Source organism: Nesoenas mayeri (assembly GCF_963082525.1).
Source record: "Nesoenas mayeri genome assembly, chromosome: 8".
Taxonomy (NCBI): domain Eukaryota; kingdom Metazoa; phylum Chordata; class Aves; order Columbiformes; family Columbidae; genus Nesoenas; species Nesoenas mayeri.
The window spans coordinates 22,070,231-22,095,443 of record NC_137554.1 but is presented as its reverse complement, the minus strand read 5'-3'; the positions used below and the strand labels follow the sequence as shown (position 1 = coordinate 22,095,443).

The window sequence follows — 25,213 nt, the reverse complement described above, 5'->3', positions numbered from 1 at the left end:
AAGGAGAGGAAGGAAAATGCCTTTCTTCCATCTGTGTCTTGTTTTTATAGACACCAGGGTTCCATGAAAATAAATCTGGATGCAGTTTTAATTAAAGCAAAATGCTGAAGTCCAGAGCCTCCTTCACCTTGAAAATACTCTAGTGCTGTTAATCTGCAGGAATGACGGTGAAGAAGGGTGTTGGACATCCACACCCCAGTTGTGCAGGTCAGTCCAGCTGGTGAGATGCTTGGATCTGCCAGGCTTGGGTGGTGAAAGTGTGTTGTCAGGAATGCAGCCTCAGAGTTGTAGAACATCTTTGCAAAAAAACCCCAAACATTGAAATGTGAAGTCTGGGGACCTGTAAAGCCTGAGGGTAAAAATGTTGAGGCCATGTTGTTGCTTTTAGGCTGTAGTAACCCTGTCCCCCAGGGTGGTGACATCCTACTTGGATGTGCCTGTGGCAGTGTGGGGCTGTCTATGCTGGTGTTCCCCTGAGGAACAGATCATCACCATTCCAGCAGCACCAAGTGGTGCCATCACCTCATGGGCCCTTCTGTGACTTTGCTGTCCCACCCTGGACAGGGAGCTCTTCTGAGAGAGTCACCTTGTGCTGCAGCTTCTGGGTCTGAGATTTGGGTATTGTGAACAAGGATGGGGCTGCTGTCATGTCGGGCTGTGTGGTGGCCCCATGTGCTCCTGGACCTGAGGAGGTCACCTGGTCCTTCTCCTCCCTGTCCCGAGCAGGACCAGCTTCACCTGCCATCCCCATGGGAGATGCCAACTAAATCAGCTGCTGAAAGGCGGCCTGAGGCTGGGGGGCCGGGAGGAGCGGGGGCGGTTGGGACGGGGCGAGAGAGGTGTGGTCGGGAGGACCGGGGAGCCGTCGGAAGGAACGGGCAGGGCGGTAGGTAGAAGCGGGGCACGGTCGGGAGGAGCTGGGTAGCGGACGGGGCGGTGGGAGAAGCCGGGGGGCGGTTAGTAGAAGCGGGGGGCCGTCGGAAGGAACGGATGGGGCGGTCGGAAGGAGCGGGGAAGGTCGGTAGCAGCGGGGGCGGTCGGAAGGAGCGGGGCGGAGCAGCAGCACCAGCAGCATGGCGGCGGCCGGACCGGACGGGGGTTCTGCGCGTTACCAGGGCGCTCTGCACCCCGACACCTGGGAGCAGGTGAGGCGGGGGGGCCGGGGGGTGGGTACGGGGAGCCGGTGCGGGATCTCGGGCCGGGCTGAGGGCCGGTGTGTGTGTCCCCGCAGGAGCTTGAGGCCATCCCCATGTTCATGAAGCGCTGCCCGGCCGAGATCGACGCGGCGCGGCAGCCCGAGCTGGCCTGTCTGCAGTCGCTGCTCTTCGACGAGGAGCGGGGCCCCGCAGGTGGGCGGCCGGGGCCGGGAGGGTCCTGCCGGTCTGTCCCCGCGGGTCTGGCCGGGGGAGGGGGCTTGGGGAGCTGCCTCTCCCCCCCGCTCAGGCTCTGTCCCCCCTTCTCTTCCCTGCAGAGCTGGCCAGGATGTACAAAAACGAGGGGAACGAGTATTTCAGGGAGAAGGACTATGGAAAAGCAGTCATCGCCTACAGTGAGGGGCTGAAGAAGGGGTGCGAGGACGTGGAGCTGAACGCCATGCTGCACACAAACCGGGCGGCCGCACAGTTCCACCTGGGTGAGGAGACGGGTCAGAGGGTCCAGAGTGACCTGAGCTGGGTGAAGATGTCCCTGCTCACGGCAGTGGGGTTGGACTAGATGAGCTTTGAAGGTCCTTTCCAACCCAAACCAGTGTATGATCCTTATGGTCCCTTCCATCTTGGTGTTCTGTGTTTGTATGATCCTGCCCCAGCTCTTACCTGTCTGATGGATTCCTATCCTTTCACCTCTTGCTCTCAGTTTGCTCTTTCTTCCTCCACTTGCCTCACAGAAACGGCAAATTACAGAATCTCCACATGAGCTGTTTTGTCACCTTTGGATCTGGTTGGATTTTAAATGTAAATGGAAAGTTCTGAGCAGTGTTGCTGAAAATGAAAACTGACCAGACTCTTCAGTGGTGCCAAACGACAGGATGAGTGGCAACTGGCACAGACTGAAATACAGGAGGGTCCATGTGAAAATGAGGACAAACTTCTTTACTTTGAGGGTGCCAGGGTCTGGAACAGGCTGCCAGAGAGGTTGTGGAGTCTCCTTCTCTGGAGACATTCAAAACCCTCCTGGATGTAATCCTGTGTGATCTGCTCTGGTGACCCTGCTCCAGAGGTCCCTTCCAACCCCAACCGTTCTGTGATTCTTTGTAGGTAACTATCGTTCTGCTCTCAACGATGCCATCCAAGCCAAAAAGCTCAAGCCCACCCATCTCAAAGCCATCATAAGAGGTAAGAGTTAAAGCACATGGAAGTAACATGTTCCAAAACAGCTTTTACTGTTACAAGCACTGAAACACTGTTGTGGCATGTCGCTTTGTTTCACTGCATGTTTCTATGTGTTTAATAACAGTGTTTATAAATCTTAAATTACTGTGGGTGTGCATTCATACTTTGCTTCAGGACATCATTCGTTTCAGAAAATTTAAACAGTTACTGTAACAGATCTCTTGTTTTGTTGTTGCTGTTTCTCCTCAAAACAGAACTCTGCGTTTGCTTTGGTTTTTCAGTAAAAACGCTCTATTTTTTGCTCTTTGCTCTTCAGATTCTATACCTGCCAAAGCAGCATTGGATGTGTTTCTTTAGAGCACAGCATGACTTTTGCTGTTTTCCACAATAGTAGTTTTTGGTTTGTTTCATTTTGTTTTCCCCAGCCTTTCTCACTCCATGGAAACAGCCACTTTATTTTTCCTTATGAGACAAATACTGATACATTATACTTAATGATAAAATTTTGCTTGTAAGGGACACTTCTAGCATGGTTCTGCCGAGTTCTGTGACTAGCTGAGCAAATTTTGTAAGAACTGCTGAAATATTTTAGATTTTCTTCTCAGCTGACCTGCTGGAAGTTGACGATTGAACATGACCCCGCAAGACAACAGTGTGTGCTGCTTCATGAGCCTCTTGAAAACACCGGACTAATGCTGTGTTTATAACCATCGCTTTGTGTAGTAGTTGCACACTGACTCCAATACTAGAAACTTAAAATCATAATCCTTCCAGGAGCTCTCTGTCACATGGAGCTGAAGAATTTCCCAGAAGCAATAGTATGGTGTGAAGAGGGCTTGCGAATAGATCCAAAAGAGAAAAGGCTTGTGGAAATGAGAGCTAAAGCTGACAAATTAAAGGTAAGTATTAAGGCAGTCTGGCATCTACAGTGCTTGTGGCCTGCTTTGTGTCAAGAAACACTTTGGGATCTTTGGTTGAAGAGTGCTCTGCACAAGTTTCTGTGTAGTTTAATATCCCGAAAAAGAGCTGGAGGGAGCCCTTCTGGGGATCTGAACTGATTTTTCCACTTATTGAAAGGGCAGAGTAGTGATAGGCATTGACTTGCCATCTGTAACCACAGTGCAACCTTTTCTTACATGTAGCGAGCTGAGGAGCGGGATGCAAGGAAAGCAAAAGTGATGGAGAAGAAAGAGCAGCGTCAGAAGGAAATTTTACTTGCAGCAATAAAGGTGGGTTGGTGAGGGGGTTTGGTTTGGTTTTGCTGGGGTTTCTTAAGAGCTCCCATGTTTGTCTCTAAGAGGTTGCTCCTGTACACAGTCTTTTGAGGGCTAGAGCCAAAAAACTGAGTTAAAACCATGATTCTCTTTATCTACGTGGCTCTAGCCCCAGCTCCCAGGTTTCCGTATTTCAGCTGACAACTAATGCAAGATACAAACTCAGTGTCAGGAGATGAACTGAGCACCCAGAGAGTGCTCTGGCTGCTGGGCTATTGTGTCACACTGCCCAGTGAACCTTGCTTGCTTTAGTGCCAATCAGCATTATTCAGAGGAAGGATAGCAGATAACCATCCAGAAGGGTGGAGGAGGGAATCAATCCTGGATCCCCTCCTTCCTCAGCAAATGTTTGGGCTATGTTAAAATATTGTAGACTGTTACATAAAATCTGATCTCCTCTTCTGCAGTTTTCTTTTTAAAGAAAACAGTGGGTTTCCTCCAGTTCTCTGGATGTTTGCAGGAGCTGGTGCAGGTAGTTGTACCCTGACGTTACACCTGCTGGGTCCCAAGGAACAGGGTTTCAGATGTATCCCTCTCCACACATTTTCTCGGGCTCTTCTCTCAGCATGTGGGCCCCTCCAGATTCCCACCTCTTCTTATCTGTTTTATAATGAATCTGAGTGTCTGACTGAGGTTCTGGATTCTACTATGAAGACTAGTCACCTGAGTCTGATAGCTGTAGGTAGGCTTTTGATGACTTGTTTAAGAGCTCACTCATTAATAATGACACAATTTGTCCTTTTACGGATTGCTAATTTTTTTGCTCTTATTTCCCCCACCATTTCTATTTGGGGTTTGGTTGGTTTTTTTTGTTTGTTTTCTTTTTTTCTTCCCTTCCTCCCTCCCCTCTAGGAAAGAAATATCAAGCTGGTTCATGAGCCTTCAAATGAAGAAGAGGAAATATCAGATGGCCTGGCTGAGATATCCTTAGATGGATTCCACTCTGACAATGCCACGGGGGCAAAGGTACACTTAGATGCTGATGGCAACCTGAACTGGCCTGTCCTCTTTCTGTACCCTGAGCACGAGCAAACAGACTTCATCACGGCTTTTCATGAGCAATCCAGGTAAGTGCACAGTCAGCAGCGTTCCTGCATAAAGGAGTCGTTTAAGTAGATGAGAACAGACAGCAAGTGTGAATAAAGAAGTTCTAGAGGTTTAATCTGCTTTTGAGCAGGAGGTTGCACTAAATGACCTCCTGAGGTCCTTTACAACCTGAATTATTCTGTGATTTACAAATGACACTTTAAAATACAAGAGCCAAAATCTCAATGTTGCGTAAATTTATAGCACAGAGACATGTGCCAGATTTAGCCAGTGTGATCAAAGGGGCTCGCGGTGTTGGCTTAGACCAGTGGCCAGTGATACCAGTGACCCATCCACATGCATGGACTTCAGAGGTTCATTAAGGTGCTATTTCAAAGCTCTCCAAATATGGGGTCTCAGAAAGAGAATTAAACTTAAAAACTCTAAAAAGCTTCCAGAAGGGACCTCATCACCACCAGTGACCTCATAGTTTTCCTTAGGGCTTGCAGTGGGCTGACCGAAGTGCTGCAGACCTTTTGGAGTGTAAGAAAGTGACTGGCAAGGTGGGAATTCCACTTTTCTTAGTGTTAACTTCAGTTTCTGATCTTACATTATCAGGCAAACTTGGAATTTGTAACTTTTTTGCATGTGTGTGTGTGTGGAGATGCATTTTCCTCAGATCTACTAAGTTCAGGTCTTAAAAGTACAGTGCAAGCAGCTTAGTAAAGTTGTGGTTCTTCTATGGTAGTGTTCACTGTGCCTTTTCATGATCCAAGGAAGAAATAACGGGTTTTTAGAACAAACTGGCCACCAGCACTCCTGAAGTACCAAAATAAACAAGCCTCTGACCGACAAGCACGTTCTGAGCATTCTGATCTGATGAAGCGTGGTGCTGCTGGGGCCGTGTAGAAGGAAAATCAATTTTAGACAAATTGCAGGGTGTTTATTTTGACATCTTTTTCAGTGTGAAAATGAAAAGTTACAAATAACCTGCAGTTGCACTGCTAAAGTTTGAAACCAATAGCATGGGTTACAACAGGGCCTTGGTCTCAGTAGGAACACAAGGAGTCCGAAGGGAAGAAACTATTAGTGATCTAAACTTGCTTTCAAGTCTGTTGTCTAATTTCCTAACGTACTTTTGCCATTGTTCAAATGAAACTCTGAACACTTTGTCTAAGCTAACCAAGTGTATTTTGGCTTTAGGTTTATTGATCATTTAATGGTGATGTTTGCTGAGTTACCTCCTTGGGACTTAGAAAGAAAATACCTTCCCAGCAGTCTTGAGGTGAGAAATGTTACTTTCCTTCCTTTTTCAGGATTGTTGTGTTGCTTTTTTTTTTTTTTCTCCTGGAGTGAGATTGAGCAGCTTTGAATGTATAAAAGCAATGGCATCATTACCTCTTTACCGTGCACAGATGTGAAATAACAATCTGGAGAGATGCATTCACTTATAAACTCAGACATTTTCCAGATGTGCTGATGTGGATACAGAATTCATTAATGAAAATGAAAGTTGTTTTGTGTTTTGCTTGCGTTGTATTTGATAGAAGGTGTTTATAGATATTGCTTAGTTTCCCATCTTTGTAGCGATGATTAAGATTTAGACCACTGAGCTGGTAGGCTGCCTGGCTTTTTAGCTGCATTGCTGTGAAATTGCTCAGTACAAATGAGAAAATATTATTTAAAAAACAGGTTGTTTTCAGAACTGGCTGGAGATATTTAAATACTGAATCACATCATGACAATATTTGTCTATTAAGACTTTAGCAAAGGTAGGATATGAGTAGGCTGTAGTTGTTGCAGGTTTGGATAATTTTTCAGATATTGTACGTAGAAGGGTAGAGATGTTTATTTTTCATTTTCTGCTTCAGTGTCACATGTGCCAGACAGATCCAAAAGGACAGTGGCTGTATACTTTACCACATTAAAAACTGGGATTATAGTTCTGTGTGTACATACAGTGTAAGGCACAGTTGCTGGATTCAAATCTCTTAAATTTGCTCTATTTTGTTCAAATATCTTTAAACCTACTCAGCTTAGCTCGTACCATCACTATGTTTCACCTGTTAAAAAGCAGTCTGAAGATTTGGGTTGCTTCTTTGTAAAGCACAGGACCAGGCAGTGTGTTTTGCCTTCCTGCTGCCACTGCCATAAGAAGCTGAGCTGGTTTATATGGGGCAGACTGGGAATTCACACCAACCAGCTTCTGTGTTGCTGAAGTTTGCATCTGCCACAGTCAATGCAGCCTACAGTAGTTCTCTTAATGCTAAACCTCTGGTCAATACTTGGCGTGCAGTTACTAGACTTTCAACAGCTTGGTAGTTTGGCTTCATGTATCTTTAGTATTTAATAGCCCTTCCAAATTTTTTCAGCTCTATTTTGAAGATGAAGAAAGAGCAGAAATGTATGAGCTGAACCCAGAACACACATTGCTGCAAGTGCTGCAGCACCAAAGGTGAGGCTGTACCTGTTCATGTCCAGAGAGAGCACAAAGGCAAACAGCACACGTTTTGAGCTTTAAGTGCAGTTTGTTCCCTGATTTAATCACCCTAATTCTTGGTATCTCTAAGTGGGGAAGGCATGAAGCAGTGGGACTGCGTGGATTTTGTCCCTGGCTTTAGCAACTTAGATTTTATTTCCCACCCTCCCCCCCCGAAAAAAAAATTTAATGACTCTTTCCAGGACTGGATGGAGTTGAGAAGGGGAGTTGGGCTACACACAAGCAGCAGCACAAAAGGGTTTCAGATTCCATCTGCACAGTTCTACTTTAAATGAAAATTACAAAAAAAAAGGCAACAGCATGTGAAGAGCATGTTGAAGGTTAACAATGCTCTCACTGTTAATAATGCGGTGCAAGCAGCCCCCAACACAGCATGCAGCACAACTTCGCTCAGACTTTAAAGTGCTGCGCAGTTATTTAGAGAGAAGAATTTGCTGTTTGTGAAGCCAGAAAGTGATTGTAAAGCCTGTGCTATTAACTTGCACCATGTTGTAGCTAGCTGGAGAACACAGAGCTCTGCGTCTGCTGCTGTGGGCTCTGAACTGTCGGTCCATAAAACAGCAGCGTGCATAAGGGCACTTGCAAAAGAAACCTCCTTCCAGAGGCAAAATAACAGCCATTTTAATTAGAAGTAGCTGTTGGGGGAAGACTTGTTTCATAACATGTTCCTCCTGGCTGTGAAAGGCTTTACTGATAACCAAAAAAGCTTGTTATCAGCCCTGGGGAGGTTGGGTTTTATTGAGCCGGGTGGTAGCTGTTCACTTTGTGTGACGCTTGGCCAGCTACAAGGAAGCCAAAGGACTCCTTTTAATCTTTGCAGGTATTTTGTAAAGGCTGGGACTCCAACAGTTTTGGCATTTGTGAAGGGTTCTCCTTTCTCTAAGAAGTACTTCTCTGGCAAGAAGGTGCATCGACTCTAATGAGCAAAAACAAAACGAGGAATCCTGTGCGAGAGGCTGCTGTTTGTCGTCCTGGCTACAGGCTGCAAACTTCTGCTTGAACAAAAACACCTTGCACGCTTCAGGGGAGGAATAATCTTGGCGCACAGGGAAACTTCCAGGAAAGCAGCACAGGAGAATGAAGGGCTTACAAGAGGGGATTATTTGTCTAAAAAGAAATCCAGCTGGCTTGCAGAAGGTCTCCTCTATGACAGGCTGAGTATGGTTTTGAAATAAACCTGAGCAGTGCCAAGCACTGGCTGCAGTTTGAAGCACCAGCAGCTGGGAATGTACTTACTTACCTGTAAAAAATCACCATTTTCCTCGGAGGTGGGCTGTAGCTGCTGGGATTTAACAGCTGTCTGGAGATACCTGCCCACTGCAGTGGGATGGATGGAGTCAAATTCCTGTCTGGGATTAAGCAGCACTGTTTGTTTTCACCCCTTGGCTCTGCTGCTGGCCAGAGTAAAGCTGAACTCTTTGTTCAGAGAGGTGTGTTTTACTGACCCTTTGCCTTACTGATTGTCCTATAGAACCTGAAATAAGTCCATTTTGAGTGAACTGATTTCTGCCTAATAAATCAGACAAAAATTGTTATCACCTCATGAAATACTACAAGAGAATGACAAAACAGGAGTTCTTTACTCCAAAATAACCACCTTATCCATTACACTAACTGGTAAAGCTAACATACAGGGTCTTCCATGGTTCTGTATGAGCCTTCGGCATTTAACTAAAAGTAATTCTAAATCTCTCATTTCTCTCTCTGCTGCAGTCTCTGCGACTGCAGAAATATACTGCCCTTTTAGACACAGGTAGTGCAGGGAGCATTAAAAAGCTGTTGAGCTGTTTTCCCAAATGCATGTAAACCACCAGATGTTTCACAGCGGTGCAGCTCACCCTCGTGTCCCCAGGTCACTCCTGCTCTGTCACTCTGCAGCCCCAGGGACAGAGCCAGGCCTGGGCGAGGGCTGACCGTGGTCCCACAGCAGGATAAAGCACAATATTTAAGGAGACGGAGAGGTCAGTTAAAGTTTAATGTTCATACCAATACATCATCCCCTGCACTCAGTCAAGCAGCAGTGATTTCTACCGATAAAGCAGAAAGGATGGCTCGCATCCCAGTGATAAAAGGCAGGATTGCTCAGAGTTTCAGAAGATATGAGGGCTCTGTAAAAAATTGAGGGTTTTGTGCCATGTTGAGCTTGAGATGGCTTTATCTGGTGGCCTTAGCACAGCAGGGGAGATCGGGGCAGCGCTGTGCCAGGCCTTGCACGATGTTTATGATCAGAGATATGGCAGAGATTAGGAGTTTATGGATGCAGCTGGGACCAGGGGTGGGAGCTGCTGGCTGAGGAGAGGGGCAGGCAGTTCCTTCAGTTTATAAACCTTTCAAAAACCTCCATGCCATCAGCAAAGCTCTGGCCGTGTGACCCAGGAAAGGCCAGGAGGTGGCTCAGCCAGCCTGTGGCTGAGGACAGACACCCTCTGGGGTGTGACAGGTGAGTGGCACTTCTGGTATCACCCATGCTACATTTTGGTGGCTTTCCTGGAGTATCTTTGGGAGAAGCAGGTTGGCAGCAAGGTCTTTGAAATGGTCCTAAGCTCATCTGCTGCTGTGAATATCTGTGAAACAGCTCCATCAAAGCAGCTGAGGGGGAAACGCTGCTGGAGGCACTCAGCTCGTTAGTGCTTAGAGAAATTAAGATGGCATCAAAGCCTTTGAGGCTCTGGACTTTGGCATCTGCTGCAACCACTCTGTATCCTCGGCAGTGTTGTTCAGACTTAAGGAAACAAGGTTTGAATTTGTCTTTTTCTTGTTTTTTCAGTGCCCCTGGGGCAGTTTGGGCTTTCTGATTTAAGGTGTTGCTGCAGCCCATGCTGCCCCTGCTGTGGTGGCAACACCTCCAGGCAGTCCCCCAAAGCCGCTTGCAAGGAGTACTGGCTGACACCCCCCTTTCTGCTCACAGTCCTGCCTCAAAGGAGCCCACCCCACACTCACTAGCCACACAGCGAACCCGCAGAGCAGAGACTTGGAGCAGATACAGGTATTTTTCCTTTAATGCACTTCCATTGCTGCTTCTTCTGCAGCCCCATGGGTGGAATTTCAGCCCTGGGTGGGGAGTGGGGGCTGTTTACCAACCCTGCCCTTGGAAGGGGAGCAGCACTGGGCAGCTGTGGGGGAGCAGGATGCTCTGCCAGCCACCCCCACACCAAGGAGTGGTATAGACCCCTCCCCACATCACTGTCCCCTCTCTCCCTTTGCTGCCTTGAAGAGAACCAGTTTCCCCCATAAAGAAATAGTAAAACAAACAAACAAACAAAACAGTTTTAGGAAGACTTTGGATCATATAAAGATTCAAGTAGTGTTAAGTGAACTAGAAAACCAACTCCTGTACAGCAGCTTACAAAAATTCTAAATATAAAGGAAGAAGAAGAAAAGATATGACACACCAGTGCAAGGGATGAGGCAGTACAGGGATGCTCCTCCACCCCAGCTCCTGGGACCTCGCTGGGGGTGGCAGGGTCTGAGCACCACTATCCTATGTTCCCTTGACCATGGAGGTGCCCACTGCCTGTCTGTCCATCTGTCAGCAGGGCTGCTGTGGCTCTAGAGATCCTACAGCCGCACGATCAGGTCCTCCTTGTTCTTCAGCAGGAACTTCTCACAGGCTTCAAATGTGGCGCAGAAGTCAGAGGACAGTCCCACCACGTTGGTGGTGACATAGTTGAGGTACCCCGGCATGGCCTGGTTGTAGTAAGCCACCTGCAAGGCACAGGAGGTGATTAGTGGGGACACATGGGGATGGGGAAGCCCCCCGTGATGGGGTGTGGGTGGCACAGCCCCATGGCATGGCCACAGCATCCATCCCACCTTGCTCATCTCCTCTGACTCTGTCCAAATGCAGAAACCAGAGCAGAGCGTCTCCCCTCGTGTGAAGCTGTCGCTGGCAGGGTGGGTGGGCAGTGTCACTGACCGAAAGGCCACCACGTAAGGGTCTCTGGGGAGGAGAGAGCACAGTGAGCTGGTGCAGCCCAGCCAGAGGGGAGCAGGGCATGGGGACAAGGAGACAGTTACCCCTTGCTGCAGGGTTTCCGCCGGGACGCCAGGATGACGAAGTCCTGTGGCTTGTTCTCATGGCTGAGCGTCTGGCTCACCACGTGGTAGATCATGTCATCGTCATCCACTTGCTGGATGAGCTCAGCGCTCCTGTGAGGCAGGAGGGGGCCGATCAGAGAAATCCAGCTGTCACCCCCAAGTCTAGGAGCATACACACAGCCTAGTGCCATACCCAAAATATTTGGGGGGACCCAAAACAGATATTTTCTGCAGCAAAGTGCACCCACCAGCCCAGGCGGACAGGGGTGCACGGTGAAAGGTTTCTAGGAGCAATCATGGCTCTAGGGTGGTACATTTGCTCCCAGGAGAACCCAAAGGGGTCTTCAGTGATGAGCCTCAAATTTAAGGATTTTGGAAAGGGGAACTCACGCATAGTGTTTGTCCCACTCGTGCCGGCGCCGCAGGTCGGAGAGCAGGGCAAAGGCTTGGCTGGCAGTGATGCAGACTGACATCTCAATCCGGAAGGAGAGGAACTTGTCCTCCTCCAGCGTGTATATCTGCACCTGGGGGAGCACAGGGCACGGGCTGGGACACGCTCAGCCACTGCCAAGTCCCCAGGGTGCCCATGCTTTGAGGGAGAGAAGCATCTTGGGGTGACGGGGCAGATTTAGTACCTTTTCCTTTTCTCTGGCCAGTGCCCAGTTGGCTTTGGCTATGAGTGTCTTCAGTGCAGAGACGTTGTTGTAGCTCAGATAAACCTGGGGCAGGGGCAGCAGGTCAGGGGTGGGAAGCAGGGAGGCAGGAGGCAGCAGCTCCTGGGGAGCAGCAGCTCCCAGGGGGCAGCACCCTACCTTGTTGCTTTGGTCCCAGGGCACAGAGAGCGGCACCTCAGTCTGTTTGCAGGAGACGACGTATTTTCTGCGGGAAAGAAGCAGTTTCCCAGTGCTGAGCCCCAATTCCCCTCCTGCCTCCGTCCCTGCATCCCACTTGCTTTTTCCACTCACCGGTCCAGACGGATTTTTTTCCTAGCACTGGCTTCTCTGTACCTCCTCTCTCCATCCTGATAAATGGGAAAAGCACATTAGGTTAACAGGAAAAGGAGGGAAAAAAAACCAACAACAACAAACAAACACAAAACAACAAACCAGATGTCTTTTTAGGACGGAAAAGCCCCTGTGTTTGCTGGCTGCTGCCCCAGCTGTGCTGACAGAGGTGACTGGTTATTAACCCTGAGCTATTTCGGCATTGCTACCACTTGCTGGGATCAAGCAACAGGCACTGGCACATTAGGAAAACACCCTCACTGTGGCTGCAGAGCTGCAAACAGCAGCTGAAACACAAATTGCACCCTCTAGCAATGCAAATATCCCCTCCCAGGGAAATAAAAACTCCAGAAAAGCAGCTTATTCCAAAGAAAGCAGTAGCGCAGCGCTTTAAAGCAGGCGGAGAGGAGATTTTAGGGAGCCTGGCTCTGGACACGAGATGCTCTCCTGCAGAGTGGTATGAGAGTCTTAGTTTTAAGGCATCAAAAAATGAGGTAGGTGGCAGGGATCAGCCAAGAGGAAGGCTACGCTGTGCCCCGAGGTGCGCAGGTGTTTGCTTCACTGCCATGCTCGTGGGACAGGTTTTCTCAAATATTTGGATCCAAGCAAATCGTGGATTAGGGTGGTTTGAAAGGTAAAAAGCAACTTAAGAGGTTTGCATTCTTTCCCCTAAATTACAGAAAATATGAGCTCAAACTTGCAGGCAATATTCTGTTAAGCCTTGCGTGGCTAATATAATATATCTCCACCTCTGCACAGGCAAGTCGTTTATTTTATTATTAGTTATACCAAACTATCAATTTAATTCACTTGCTATCAGGCAATTTGTTTTCCATCATCATAAAACTGCATTTGTTTTGCTGTGAATTTGAGAGCCTTTTGGAGTTGAGTGGTATACCTGGGGGTCCCATGTCACCGTGGTGGGGACAAGCCAACCCTACCCATCCTTACCCCTGGCTCAGGTGTAACCATGGGCAGGGTGCGGGGCCGCCCCTTCTCATCCAGCACCACAAAGGTCATGAAGGCACTGTTGATGTGTCTCCTGCTGATGGACATCTCCTGGCCGTGTGCCTCGGCACAGACTCCCACCTCCATGCTGGGGGGGAGCGGAGAAAAAGGGGTGAGTGTGCGAAAAGCCACTGGGAGGGTGGGATGGAACCCCCCGCTGCCAGCACCCACCTGTTTTTGAAGGAGTTGTTGACAATGGCTTTGAGGACCAGGCGGTCCCCGACTTGCGATGGTCCCCGAAAGTGGAACATCTCAATGGTCTGCAGCGTGGGGTGAGCGTGGCACAGCCGGCTGTGGGGACAAGTGTCACCCTCTGCCCATAGCACCCTGGCAGCCCTGTGCATCCTCCCTGTCCCAGCTAAAGCTGAGGAGACCACGAAAAAGTGACCCCTGGCTGCTAACTGCCAAAACCAGCCATGAGAAGGGACAGCATGGTGAGTGTGAACCCTCCCCTGGGGTTGTCCAGCAACTTGCTCCCATGCGACCCCCTCTATGGCATCGTCCAGGGGGACCATCCCTTTGGAGGGTCCCCACAAACCCAGCTGTGTCCCAACCTGGCTGGATGCTGCCTTGGCTGTGTGTCCCCTCCAGTCACACCATCTCCCCACCCCAAATCTCCATTGGGTCACCTGGCTGCGATGGTGGCCACATTCTCCATCCAGGCCATGATCTGCCCACCGAAGGTGTTGCCCTGATGGTTGGCGTGCGGGGGCAGCACCAGCTCCACACTCTCCACTCGAGTATTCTCTGCCGGCACTGCCACGCTGCCATCCCGCGTCTCCAGCTCTGCTGCGGGGGAAGGACGGGGCTCAGCGTGCCGGATGGTGGGACCCCCACAGCTGCCCTCCCACTGGATCAATTCCCCCACACCTCCTAGCTTGGGGTCTGGGCTGATCCCTAACCCATGGCCAGAACATCCTCAAACCTCCACTGCAATCACCACTCTTCCCCCACTGAGTCACACCGAGGGAGGAGGTTGTCATCAGTGAGTGTCGAGGCTGTTTTGGGGCTGGAAGCTGTGGGACACGGTACCTGTTTCTTGGGGGCTGCTGGTGAGGAGGTCCTTGAGAGTGTCCTTGTGGACCAGCCGCATGCGGCGGCGCTCGGCAGCGATGCTGTGCTCAATCTTCTCCTCCTCTGTCTGTGGGGTCAGCGGCTTCAGCTTCACCTGCAAAGGGGACACGGCTTCAGGAGAAGGCAGAGCTACTTCAGGTGACAGCATGTGCTCCCATAGCACTGCATGGCCCTCTGTAGGTGTGTCAGGACTAGCCATGCTCCTCCTGGGTTATATTATAGCTGCTGACGGAGGGGCCAGAGGCCAAACAGGTCTGATAGCAGGATAGGAACCCCCTGGGAGGTGTCACACAGTGGGGACCATGGCCTCAAGTTGTGCCAGGGGAGGTTTAGATTGTATATTTGGAATTTTTTTTTCCCAGAAAGGGTTGTCAGGTGTTGAAATGGGCTGCCCAGGGCAGTAGTGGAGTCACCATCCATGAAGGAGTTTGAAAGGCATGTAGATGAGGTTCTTAGGGATGTGGTTTAGAACCAGAATTAGGTTAATGGTTGGACTCAACGATCTCGAGGGTTTCTTCCAACCAAAATGATTCTATGATCAGCACTGCTGCTAAGGAACTATTTCCTCACTGCCTGAGCCCCCTACTCACCAGCCACCACTCACCTTGCAGCCAGAGGGGCCCTGTGCCACGAAGGTGGCGTATGCCTTGCAGATGCTGCTGTGCTTCCCGCTGCACAGGTCCTCGTAGCTCACCTGGATGCCCACCTGGGAGGGGGCACAGAACCCTTGAGAGCCAGCTCTGCTCCCTGGGGACCTGTATCCCACTGAGCACAGCAGGAAGGGTTCTCCATGTGGGATCAAAGCTGGGAACCATGGGAGGTTTGGGCCATGGGGAAGAGGTGCATGCGGATGGGCGAGGGCAATGAGGTAGGGGTTAATGAAGGCAGGGGGAGACACACCAACCTCCATGCTGGAGTTGAAGGCTCGGTTCACTTTGGCTTTGATGTTGACAACTTGTCCGACACTGAAAAACAGAAAGAGGAGAAAGCATGTGGAGGTCACTGAGGTGCGACAACATTACAGCTCACTGCCTGGGACAGAGGGGACATGCCGGAATGGTCAGCAGGACATGGAGACAGCCACGTTCCAGTCATGGGAGCCCACTGATGTCCAAGCATGGCAGTGAGATGTCACCCCCCCAGCACCTGCATGCAAACAAGTCTCAAGTCTGGGGTGTTGCCAGGACACCTGGGAGGTTCAGGGGTGCCCAAGGCTAAGTTGGCACCCCTCCCCATGCGGGCATGCACCCTCCTGCCAGAGCAAACGGCTTCTCCAGCCCCACATGGGCTATCCTGCACGACGGGGGCACCTATGGTGCCTAACTTACTCCAGACTGGTACCAACCAAATGAGCAAATGAAGCTTATTGGAGAGACTGACAGCAGAGTCTTTAGTAAATACATTATTAAATCAGGAATATTCTTCATCTTCTAAAAGAGACCAGTGCCAAGAAAAACAGCAGAAAAATAAACGCTAGGATGGCTGCTGCAGGTTTGCACGACAGTGGGCTAAAAACCAGAAGCAAGGAAGAATCAGCATGTGTTTTGGACCATAACTCCTGCTTTGTCCCTATGCACGACTTTTGTCCTCAAATGACCAGAATCATCTCAGCTGCTTGACACGCTTTACATGTTGGCTCTGGCTGGAGCAGGGACAGCGCGAGGTTGGGGCAGTGCCTCTAGTAGTGCCCCAACACAGACCCTGGTCCCAGAGGCGACCCCTGCAGCATGCCGAAACGTTAGCGGGGCTACGTGAGCAGCATCAGTGCACCTCCCGGGCTGGGCCGTGCCGCATCAGCAAGGTTAATGCTCCCAACTCACAGCAGCACTGCATTAGGCCAGCTGCTCTAGGGCTGCAAACCTCCGTACCAGACACCGCTCTTCCCATCCCGCTGCCCAGAAGGGTTTATATACTGCTGGCTGGTGCGAAAAGAAAAAGCGAGATGGGGAGGAGAGGGTTAGAGATGATGAAGCGGTGGCATGGCGAGGCTGGAGCATGGATGCTCCAGCTGGGTTTGCAGTGAGGAGGTAAGGAGAGGGGTCTGGGCAGACACACTGGCAGCCCTTGTTGTCTATATTACAGCCCCAGACATATTTTACCCTCTCCTTACCAAACAGCACAAGCTGGTGCGATAAAAGCCACACGAACCCACATGCAATCCTCTGGGGAGGCTGCAGCTCCCCATGGCAGGGCTGAGAGATGGATAGCATCTGATGCCCAGATGGTGAGTTTTTAAGTCAGTGATTTCTTGGGGTTTTCTCTGTGTCCCCAAGCACCTACAGACCTTCCCTGCCCAGGGGGGTCTCTCCCTCTCAGTGGGAGGGTGGCAGAAAGCACAAACAGCTGGGCAAGGAGGTAAGCAGATGGCAAACACCACCCAAAGCTCCCTCTGCCCTCACGCAGCTTGGTGAGAAATCCCCCCACATGGAGCATCATGCTGGACCACAGCAAGTGGGAGCTGAGCCAGGAGCAGCACAAATTCCCCAACCCCCTGGAGTGATGCTTGGTTTGCCCCTGAGGAGGGCAAATGCCTTGCAGGGCTGCATTCAATGCTCTGAAATGGGGCTCAGTTCTGGCCTCCTGCTTCCAAAACCCACAGGGAAAAGCTTCCCAGGCAAAGCTGCCCCAGCAGCTGGAACTGTTTGACACTAGGCATTGACCCCAGCAGTGCCACCTCCACCAGTCTCACCCCCACCAGTGTCACACAGGGCTGCACCACATCCCCACACCGTGGCTTCAGCACAGGGTGATGTGCAACTCATTCCTGCCAACACCCCGTGATATGGTGAAAGGGGGAGTTTAGCATTTCCTGGGGATGACAGTGAAACCCAAGAGTGAGTCGGACTTCCCAGTACCAAATAAACAGGCTGACACCCTGGGACTCCAGCACCAGCAAGGAGCTGCCAGGCAGCATGGATCCTATATGGCACAACTTTGGTCAACAGGACCCCAGGGAATGGGACTGCCAAAAAACCCACTGCCAGCACACAGGCACCTCTGCCATCCAGCCCTGTGGGCATCTTTGTGGGTGCACCAAAACACCCCCGGAGCCACCTGGATGGTACCCAGAGGTGAGCAGAGGGGCATCCCTCTGTGCAGGGGAGGCACAGGCTCTGGCAGAGGGGGAAAGTTGGGGCAGCACACAGGCTCACCAGGAAGGCAAGGGAGGTGACCACCTTGGGCACGTAAGACCTGCGCCTGGTGGGAATACTTCTGTTGTCCCCTGCAATGGGGCAGCCCAGAGGCATCGAGGTGTCCACTTCCTCAGGGGCAGCAACCAGGGGGTGCTAGGACAAGCTTAGGAGGGGATTTTGGCCAGGAAAAGCTCAGCCTGGTGTATCTCATGATCCAATGCATGGATGGGTGGGTGAGTGGCTACTACAGAGGCATAGTTTGCAAGATTAAAGTTTTCTAGAGCACGAAGTCAGAGTTGTTCCTTGAACAAAGCCAGGGAGGAACTGGGGTCAGGGGAAATACTAGGAAGCCAACCCAGCAGGAGTTCTCCAGGTGACCAGACAGTGGATAAATCAGAGCAGAGTCAGTCCACAGCCCCCCAGCAGAGCCAGAGCCTTAATCCCTGCCTGCCCTGTGAGCCTGGCACTGCCACTGCATCTCCTGCCCTCCCAAACATGCTGCTCCCTGTATCAGCTCCAGCCCCACCATCCACGTTGCACCCAGCAGATGGGAAAAAACCCCATTCATGTCCCTTGCACGTGCCCCACTGGAGAGCTGGGTATTTACCTAATGGTACGCTCAAAATAGATATCATCCATGGAAGCCGTGACACATGGGCAGCCGGCATGTCTCTCAGCTGGAAAGGAAAAACAAACTGCATCAGCTACCAGCAGCAACACAGTGAGTGTGGCAGGGGCATGGGGGCTTCTCTGCCCCAGGGCTGCTGCCTCAGGGCTGGTGGCACCCGTGAAACCTCGGCTGGTGTCCTTTTCCCTGTTTGTGCCCTTCTGCTGCGTTCGCAGGAGATGAGAGCGGGGTTTGGGGTTTCTCCACCTAGTAGCAGTGTGGGTTTGCAGGTGTTCTGAGGGTTTGAAGCACGTGTTGTAACTAGGAGGCACACTGCCCTGCTGTTTGCCTTCCCTCTATGCTTTCAGACACTGCTGGGATGCGCAAGCAGCTGATATCTCCCCATACGAAGCAAATATTTTAAAGTTGTCTTGCTGTTCCAGCTTTTCCTCAGGACACTAGGAACCTCGAAGTGCAAAATTGCATCGGGAAGCTCATCAGCCTGCAAGACTACACCCTTTTTCCTTTCCTGGTGCTTGATGACCCATGGGATGAGCTTCTTGCTGGGCAGAGGAACTCCGCCCCGTCTGGCAAAGCTCTGCCGGGATGCCAGGGATGCTGCCAGCCCAGTCTTGCCATGCCCTGTGCACCAGGCAAGGACAAGGACAGTGCTTGGAAAGAAACAGACGTCAATTTTGATCTGTCCCCGAGCAAGCGTGCGTGCTGCAGCACACATCTCCTCCCCCTCTCATCCTGCTCCTGTTCGCTCTCTAATTACTCAGCAGAATGGCATGACGCGGGTCCCCGGCTGGCGTCAGCTCTGAGGGATGGTGCTGGACTGCTGGGCACGCCATCAATGAGCCAGTTCCTGGGGACATTGCCAGGTCCCTTCCCTCCCGGCCCAGTGATGGCTCCGGCGGGAGAGAATGACTTACCGGAGAGGCAGGCGGCCGTGTCGATCCACTTGAGCAGCTGGCCGGTGCTGAGCTCGCCGCAGTGGTTGGTGTGGCAGGGCAGCACCAGCTGGCTCATCTGCACCTCCGTGGGGTTGCGGGCAGGTGAGGGGCTCTCCATGGCCCCTGGTACCTCCTCCCCTGGCTCTTGGGCACGTGGTGGAGATGTTGAGCCCTGAGTGGGATGAGAGCTCTGTTTTACCCAAACGGGAGAAAAATTCCCTGAGAAAAGAGTGACCCATGCAGAGCCAGTGGGATCCCCAGCCCTGCACGGCCCTGGGCACCACCAAAACCCACCCAGCCCTTGCCAAACATGTGAAGCCGACAGCAAAGGAAATATCTCTCTTAACAGAGCTTTCTGGGGGATCACTACAGGTTTCCAGGCCATTTATAACCCAGCCCCACCGCTTCCTCCCAAAAACTGTGCCAAACCCCCTCCAAAGTCAATCAGTTCTCTGGGAAGGAATTTTGCTCCCACAACAGCTTCATTTTTGGGATGCTGCAGCAAAGGGTGGGCTTGTGCTCCCAGGGTTTGTGCCCAGGGCTGGGCATGCAGCGATGCTCCACACTTTCCACTAACAGCTGCCTTTGCCAAAGAAAGCACCAAAAGCAGCTTTTCATGGCTGGAACAAGCAGAGACAGGGGCAGCATGCTTGGCTTGGGATTGTTTGCTCAGTTAAAGACAGTTCTTATGGGCTTTGGGGTTTGCTGGGCACAGAGCCGCCCCGGTGGGAGGGGGTTTAGAAGAGTGCGGCTGGTATTGCAACTGTGCCGACAATAAAATAGCTGATGAGATGTCAAGCGAAGCTGTGTTACACAAGGAGTGAACTCAGTTAGCCCGGTGAGTAATTGAGGAGACATGAAGAGCCGTCTGGGCTTCGTTACAGCCTTTCTTCCTTCCGCTTTCTGCTCCCACTGTGGCTCCCGTTTGCAGCACTTGTTGTGAGAGCCCCGTTGCAGCAGCTTTTTTGCCCTTTGGTTTGCCCAGCTACTTTTAAAGATGGGTTTATGCTGAAAATGAAGCTTTCCTGACTACCCCGGGCTCACTGCCTCTCAGAACAGCATTTTTCTCTGGTGGGTCTAACCTCTGTTTCCATAGCTACTGGTACAGAAACGACACAAACCTCCACTAAGCAGAGGCGGTGGCAAACACGACAAGCTGAGCCTATGGCAAAGGGCCCCCCATCCTGCAGCAAGACAGACCCCTGGCCACCAGAGCCCCTTTGCGAACCTCCCAGGCTGTTTTCCAGTGTGCCAAGGTACTCACACAAGCACAACAGAGCTATTTTGGAAAGCCAGCAGGCTTTGGGGTACGAGCCAGCAATTCAAAGAGCTCCAAAGCCACTTGCTGCAAAGCCAGCAGCAAGCCTGGCCGGAGCTCCCACCGCTCATTTTGCCAGTGCTTGCTGTTTCTAAATTTTAGGGCAAAAAACAGCATTCCATGGGAATAGCCTTGACCCCACAGTGGCCAGTAAGAGGCTGAGGATGCTGCTGGGGAACACATGGGGAGCGGATGGCATTGGGGCTGGTGCAGGGCTGGGAGCGGCTCCCGGCACTGGGTGACACCTGCCTGGCACAGCCATGGTTAGTAGCCACTGGCACAGCCATGGTTAGTAGCCACTGGCACAACAGGGAGCCCCAGGGTTAGTTGCACAGTATGGGTGGTACCTGGAGGCCATTGCAACAGTAATTCAAGATCTCTTCGGGTACTACAATATTCTCCTTGACCATTTTTAAGAGACATCTGGAAAGGAGAAGAGTGGCTGCAGTTACTGCAGGACCGGCAGAGCCGGGTGTTGAGGATAACTGTGGTTGACCCTCAGCTAGGACAAGGCCCCATGCGTGGCAGGTGTGGTGGAGCCACCATTTGCCACAGCCACCTATGTGGCTGGTTGTCACACCCTGTCCCCATGCCCCATGCTGACGTCCCTCCCCATGGCACCAGCACCTACCAAGGTGGCTGCTGGAGCCAAAACAGAGAAGGGCAGAGCTGGGGCTGGCACCTGCCATTCGTTGGGGGTCAGGACCAGCACCTGCCAGCTGCGATGGAAACATTCCCATCTATTTTGGAGTGCTGGACCAAGCCCAGGCTGCGGTGCCGTGGCCCGTTCCTCGATCAGAGACGCTGTGTCAGTACTTTCCGTGTTACTACATGTGACAAAGAGATGCGTCTTGAAGCTCCTCCAGCCGGCACGATGACACTGCCACGGTCACAAGACAGCCAGGAGAGTATTTTTGGCAGTCAGCAGGACTCACGCCGCGCACGGGTGGTACTGGGGGCAGCGAATGGGAAGCACCCGTTGTGGGCAACGCCACTGTGCCCAGCACCAGCCCCTCTGCCTGCGGAGCTCTGGCATTGCCAAGGGCATCGCATGCCCTTGGGTGACCGCAGGCTCCCTGGCCACATGCACAGCTACAAGGTCCCTGCTGGACACGGTGGCGGCGTTGCAAAGAAAGGTGGTGTGGGAGCTGCAGCAGAAACAAGAGGAAGAGGCTTTATATTTACATTTTGCTTTTAAACACAACACCAGTGGGCTCTTGGCATGCTCTCAACTGTCCCAGCAAGCATCCCACTCCTACATGGGTCCAGCCAAGGCGTGGGACTGACTGATTTTGGCACAGAGACAAAAAACTGGAAGCTGCAAATTTGCCTCCTGCACCGTCAGCCCTTTGTGGGAGCCGGTGCTGGGGAGTCGCACGGTGCACACCTGCTGTGGTTGGGATGAAATGAGGGTGCTTAGAGCACTGGCGGATGCAAGCAGCACCACTGAGGCTTTCAAAGCCCCCCCAGCCCAGCCCCACAACTTCTCTGGGCCTGATATCGAGGCTTGGGAGCTTGCTTACATCTCACCCACCCTTGCAAGAGTTTGGTACAAGAGTTAATCCCATCCTTAGCAAGCTGGGCTTGCTCCCTGTGTTTCCTTTATTGCAGACACAAGGCGGTGTCTGGGGTTGGCTCTGTCACACCCCACAGATGCAGTGGCCAATGCCACAGGACACGTGGCTTGGGCCGTACCTTGGAAATCCAAACCTGCTCCTGGCTCCACACTCTCTTATTGCAACCATGTCACCTTGTCCCCTGGATTGGGTCAGCAGGAGGGCGAAAAAAAAAGAGCCATCTGCTTTGCATCCATCCCCCCAGTATTTCTGAGCCCACCCTGGAGTGCAGTGCTCTGACCAGGGTCAGGGAGCAACACGGCCACATGTCGCTAACACGGTTCAGAGACCCAGAACCATTCAGCTGGTGGGTATTTATAGAGTATTTGGTTATTGAAACTAAGCAAGCAACTGTCTGTCCTCATTAAAATCTTCAGCCTCACTCAGCTGTCACATATCTAAAGTTGTTGACTGATGCAGCCCTCGGGTCACCATGGCAATGGGATGAAGTACCCAGGAAATGATGCTCTTACACTGTCACCCCTAGAGTGACCCACTTCTACCCCCCAAAAAAAAAAAAAAAAGTTTTCATTAGGAAAAAAACCCCTTCCAGCAGAATATTTTTCTTGCCTCCTGCTACACTCATTTCCTGCACTGCTGGAGGTGTAAGGAGCTTGCAGAGCAAACCAGGGGGATGGCATGGAGCGGGAAACATCCCAATGACTCCACAAATACTGGGGGACCCCACTGCTCTCCTATACCCTGACAGGAGCATATCCCTCAGCACTGAAGCACTCACAAGCTCCAGGGATGGTCTTGGCTGTCAAATTGGGGGCTGGCCTCTTGTAAAAGCACCCGGGGGCCCACCAGCCTGGGGCAACCTCCATTGCAAAACCCCCTCAGGTCCTGCAGCCTCCAGCTGCCCCCTCCCAACCCTCCAGAGCTCTCCCACTGCCCCACCACCTCCCAAACACCTAAACCCCATTTTCCCTCTCCTGGCTCCAGTCTCGTACCCTCACGCCAGCTCCTTGACGCATCCTTATCCACCCTGGGAATATTTAAAGAAAAAAGCGGGGAGATGGCGGGGAGGATAGTGGCAACAATGAAGTTCTCATGGGGGATTATTGGTGTATAATTGAGCAATATCCATGGTAACAAGCAAATCTGTATGCGTTAAAAAATTAACCTGACCTACTTTGGGAAATTCTGCTGTCTCGACAGGGTAGGAAGGGCTCTCCTTCTCCCAAGACCTGGACCACAAATCCTCCATGGGCCCAGAGTCCCCAAACAGCCCTGGTGCTCCCAGGGACAGGATGGGCAGGGTTTGTGCAAGGAGAGATGTCCCCTCCAACAGGACCCCCACCAGTGAGCAGTGGTGGAGATGTCTAGCCTGGCTCCATCACTCCGTGGCTGCAGGGATGGAGTGGGGTCCCTGGGACAAGACCCATGGTGCTCTCTCAGGTGCACAGTGCTGGTTCTTCTGCGGAGCCATCAGGATGGTGGCCCTGCCAGGACCAGAAGGACTGAATCACCAGGTCACCGCATGGTGAGGAGGTGTGGCAGCTCTTGTGGTGGGTCTTGGCGGGACCCCAGGAGGGTGGCCAGCTCAGAAGAAAGGCCAAGACGCCCTGTGAGGAGTATTTTTGGGACCACACATCGTGCTTTCCCCAGGGTTTCATGGAGCGAAGAGAGGCGCGGAGCCAGGAAAGTGTGAACTGAGGGCCAAAGGTAGCACGGGGCGACACAATGGTCAACAGCTTTACGTCCACCACCCTTGGGAAACCTTTACCTGAGGGGGACCCCTGCAGGGCCATCTCATCCCACTCTACCACTCAGTTCAATGCCAGACGAAGCATCCCCAGCCCCGTCCATGCCCACAGGCCCCGGCCCTGGCCATAGCCCCCCCAGCTGCTCTCTGCAGCTCCCAGGAAGGCTGGTGCTCTTTTGCTGGCATGGGGACAAAGTCTCCCCAGGGAGTGTCCCGGGGAACAAAGGTCTCCTGACACCGCTGCCTCCAGCCCAGGGGGATAGAGAAGTCGCGTGTCACCCTGTCACAGCTGCAACCACCACCATGGCCAAAACGCAGAAGCACAGGGACACCCAACAGCATCACCCAGCCCAGGCACCTTTCCCCTGCTATCCACAGCTTTCTTGGGGAGGAGACTGCCATAGCATTGAGACCACCACAGTCAAGCCCACCAAGGTGGAGACCATCGTAGTGTAAATTGCTGCATGCAAGACCAAGTGGAGATCATGTGGAGGCCCTGGTGGTCTTAGCTGTGGTGACCACCACTGTTGAGACGACCAGGGTAGAGACCACCAGGGTGGACACCATGGTGGTCCAGTGGTCTCCACCCTGGCAGCCTCTACCATGGTGGTCTCAACCATGGTGAGCACCACAGTCATGACCACTGCGGTTGAGGCCATCAGAGTGGAGACCACCACGGAGTCATGGCACCCACCCCATCCGGCCACCCACACTACCCCAGTCAGCTCTGGTGCTTCCCTCTGCCCTTCCCACAGCACCAGCATTCCTAGCAGCTCTGTGCCTGCCCTTCCCAAATATCTGACACCACTTTTGAATGAAAAAAGGCTGATTCAAGCCAAATGCCCCCCAGCATCCCTCCCAGCACACCCAGAACACCTTGGAGGGGGTTGTTGTTGCTGGCTGTCACCCACTGTCCTCATTGCAGCCAGAGAGTGCCACATCCCCCCACCTAGTGATGGGGCTGTGGCACGGATCACTGCAACCCCCCAGGGCAAGAGGGCATCACCCAAGCAAGCTGGAGGGGGCACAAGGAGCTTACACCCCACGTGCCACCCCCTGGTAGAGCCACCCAGCTCCGACACAAGCCAGGACAAGCCACCGCTCCATCACTGGGCATGCAAGTGTCCATGGATGCTGGCTCTGGCTCACCCAGCCCCCGTGTCCCCCCTCCTTGTCCCTATTGTCCCCAGCCCTCACCTCAGCCAGAAGAAGCTGAGCATTTGCAGGCAGTGGCGAGGTGACGGCGGGCTCGGAGGAGAAGCGTCCGGACACCTGCGCACGCAGTGGCACTGAGCGCGGGTGTTGAGGCCAGGGCTGGCGTGGAGATCTGGGACGGGGCCAGTACACACCCCCTGCTTCCTTAAATGTACAGTCACGCATAACTTTTCTTAAGGTAGCGCCTGGCCAATCTGCTCTTGCCTGGAAAATGGCTGGCGCTCAGGAGATTTGCATCTTGACCAACACTCTGCTGCAGAAGTGAAAGCCAGGGAGCGCAGCAGGGGCACCAGCACACTGCCAGCAGCTCTGCAGAGCAGCACCCAGTGTTTTGGCTTCCGTTCCATCCTGGTGAGCAGCCCCTGAGATGGGGCCCGGGGTCCTGGGTCTCCTCTCTGGCCCCAT

General features: G+C 52.2%; 2 protein-coding genes across 2 annotated transcripts; one reads left to right on the top strand and one right to left on the bottom strand.

Moving 5' to 3' along the window:
• The first annotated feature begins 1,045 nt into the window (after positions 1 to 1,045).
• TTC4 (tetratricopeptide repeat domain 4) lies at positions 1,046 to 8,788 on the top strand. The gene is made up of 10 exons (XM_080348576.1): positions 1,046 to 1,145; positions 1,232 to 1,349; positions 1,472 to 1,633; positions 2,256 to 2,333; positions 3,105 to 3,229; positions 3,473 to 3,559; positions 4,457 to 4,671; positions 5,834 to 5,915; positions 7,003 to 7,085; positions 7,951 to 8,788. Exons 1-10 carry the CDS (start codon positions 1,074 to 1,076, stop codon positions 8,048 to 8,050), a joined length of 1,122 nt encoding a protein of 373 aa, XP_080204702.1. The 5' UTR covers positions 1,046 to 1,073; the 3' UTR covers positions 8,051 to 8,788.
• Positions 8,789 to 10,597: 1,809 nt separating this feature from the next.
• ACOT11 (acyl-CoA thioesterase 11) lies at positions 10,598 to 24,813 on the bottom strand (the record flags this gene model as incomplete). The annotated part of the gene is made up of 17 exons (XM_080349124.1): positions 10,598 to 10,835; positions 10,944 to 11,070; positions 11,148 to 11,279; positions 11,559 to 11,692; positions 11,804 to 11,887; positions 11,981 to 12,047; positions 12,134 to 12,189; positions 13,124 to 13,268; positions 13,352 to 13,471; positions 13,810 to 13,966; positions 14,213 to 14,348; positions 14,859 to 14,960; positions 15,159 to 15,219; positions 17,996 to 18,065; positions 18,931 to 19,123; positions 20,617 to 20,692; positions 24,791 to 24,813. The coding sequence occupies 17 exons, from the start codon at positions 24,811 to 24,813 to the stop codon at positions 10,689 to 10,691; spliced, it is 1,830 nt and encodes a 609-aa protein (XP_080205250.1). The 3' UTR covers positions 10,598 to 10,688.
• Between the last annotated feature and the right edge of the window lie 400 nt (positions 24,814 to 25,213).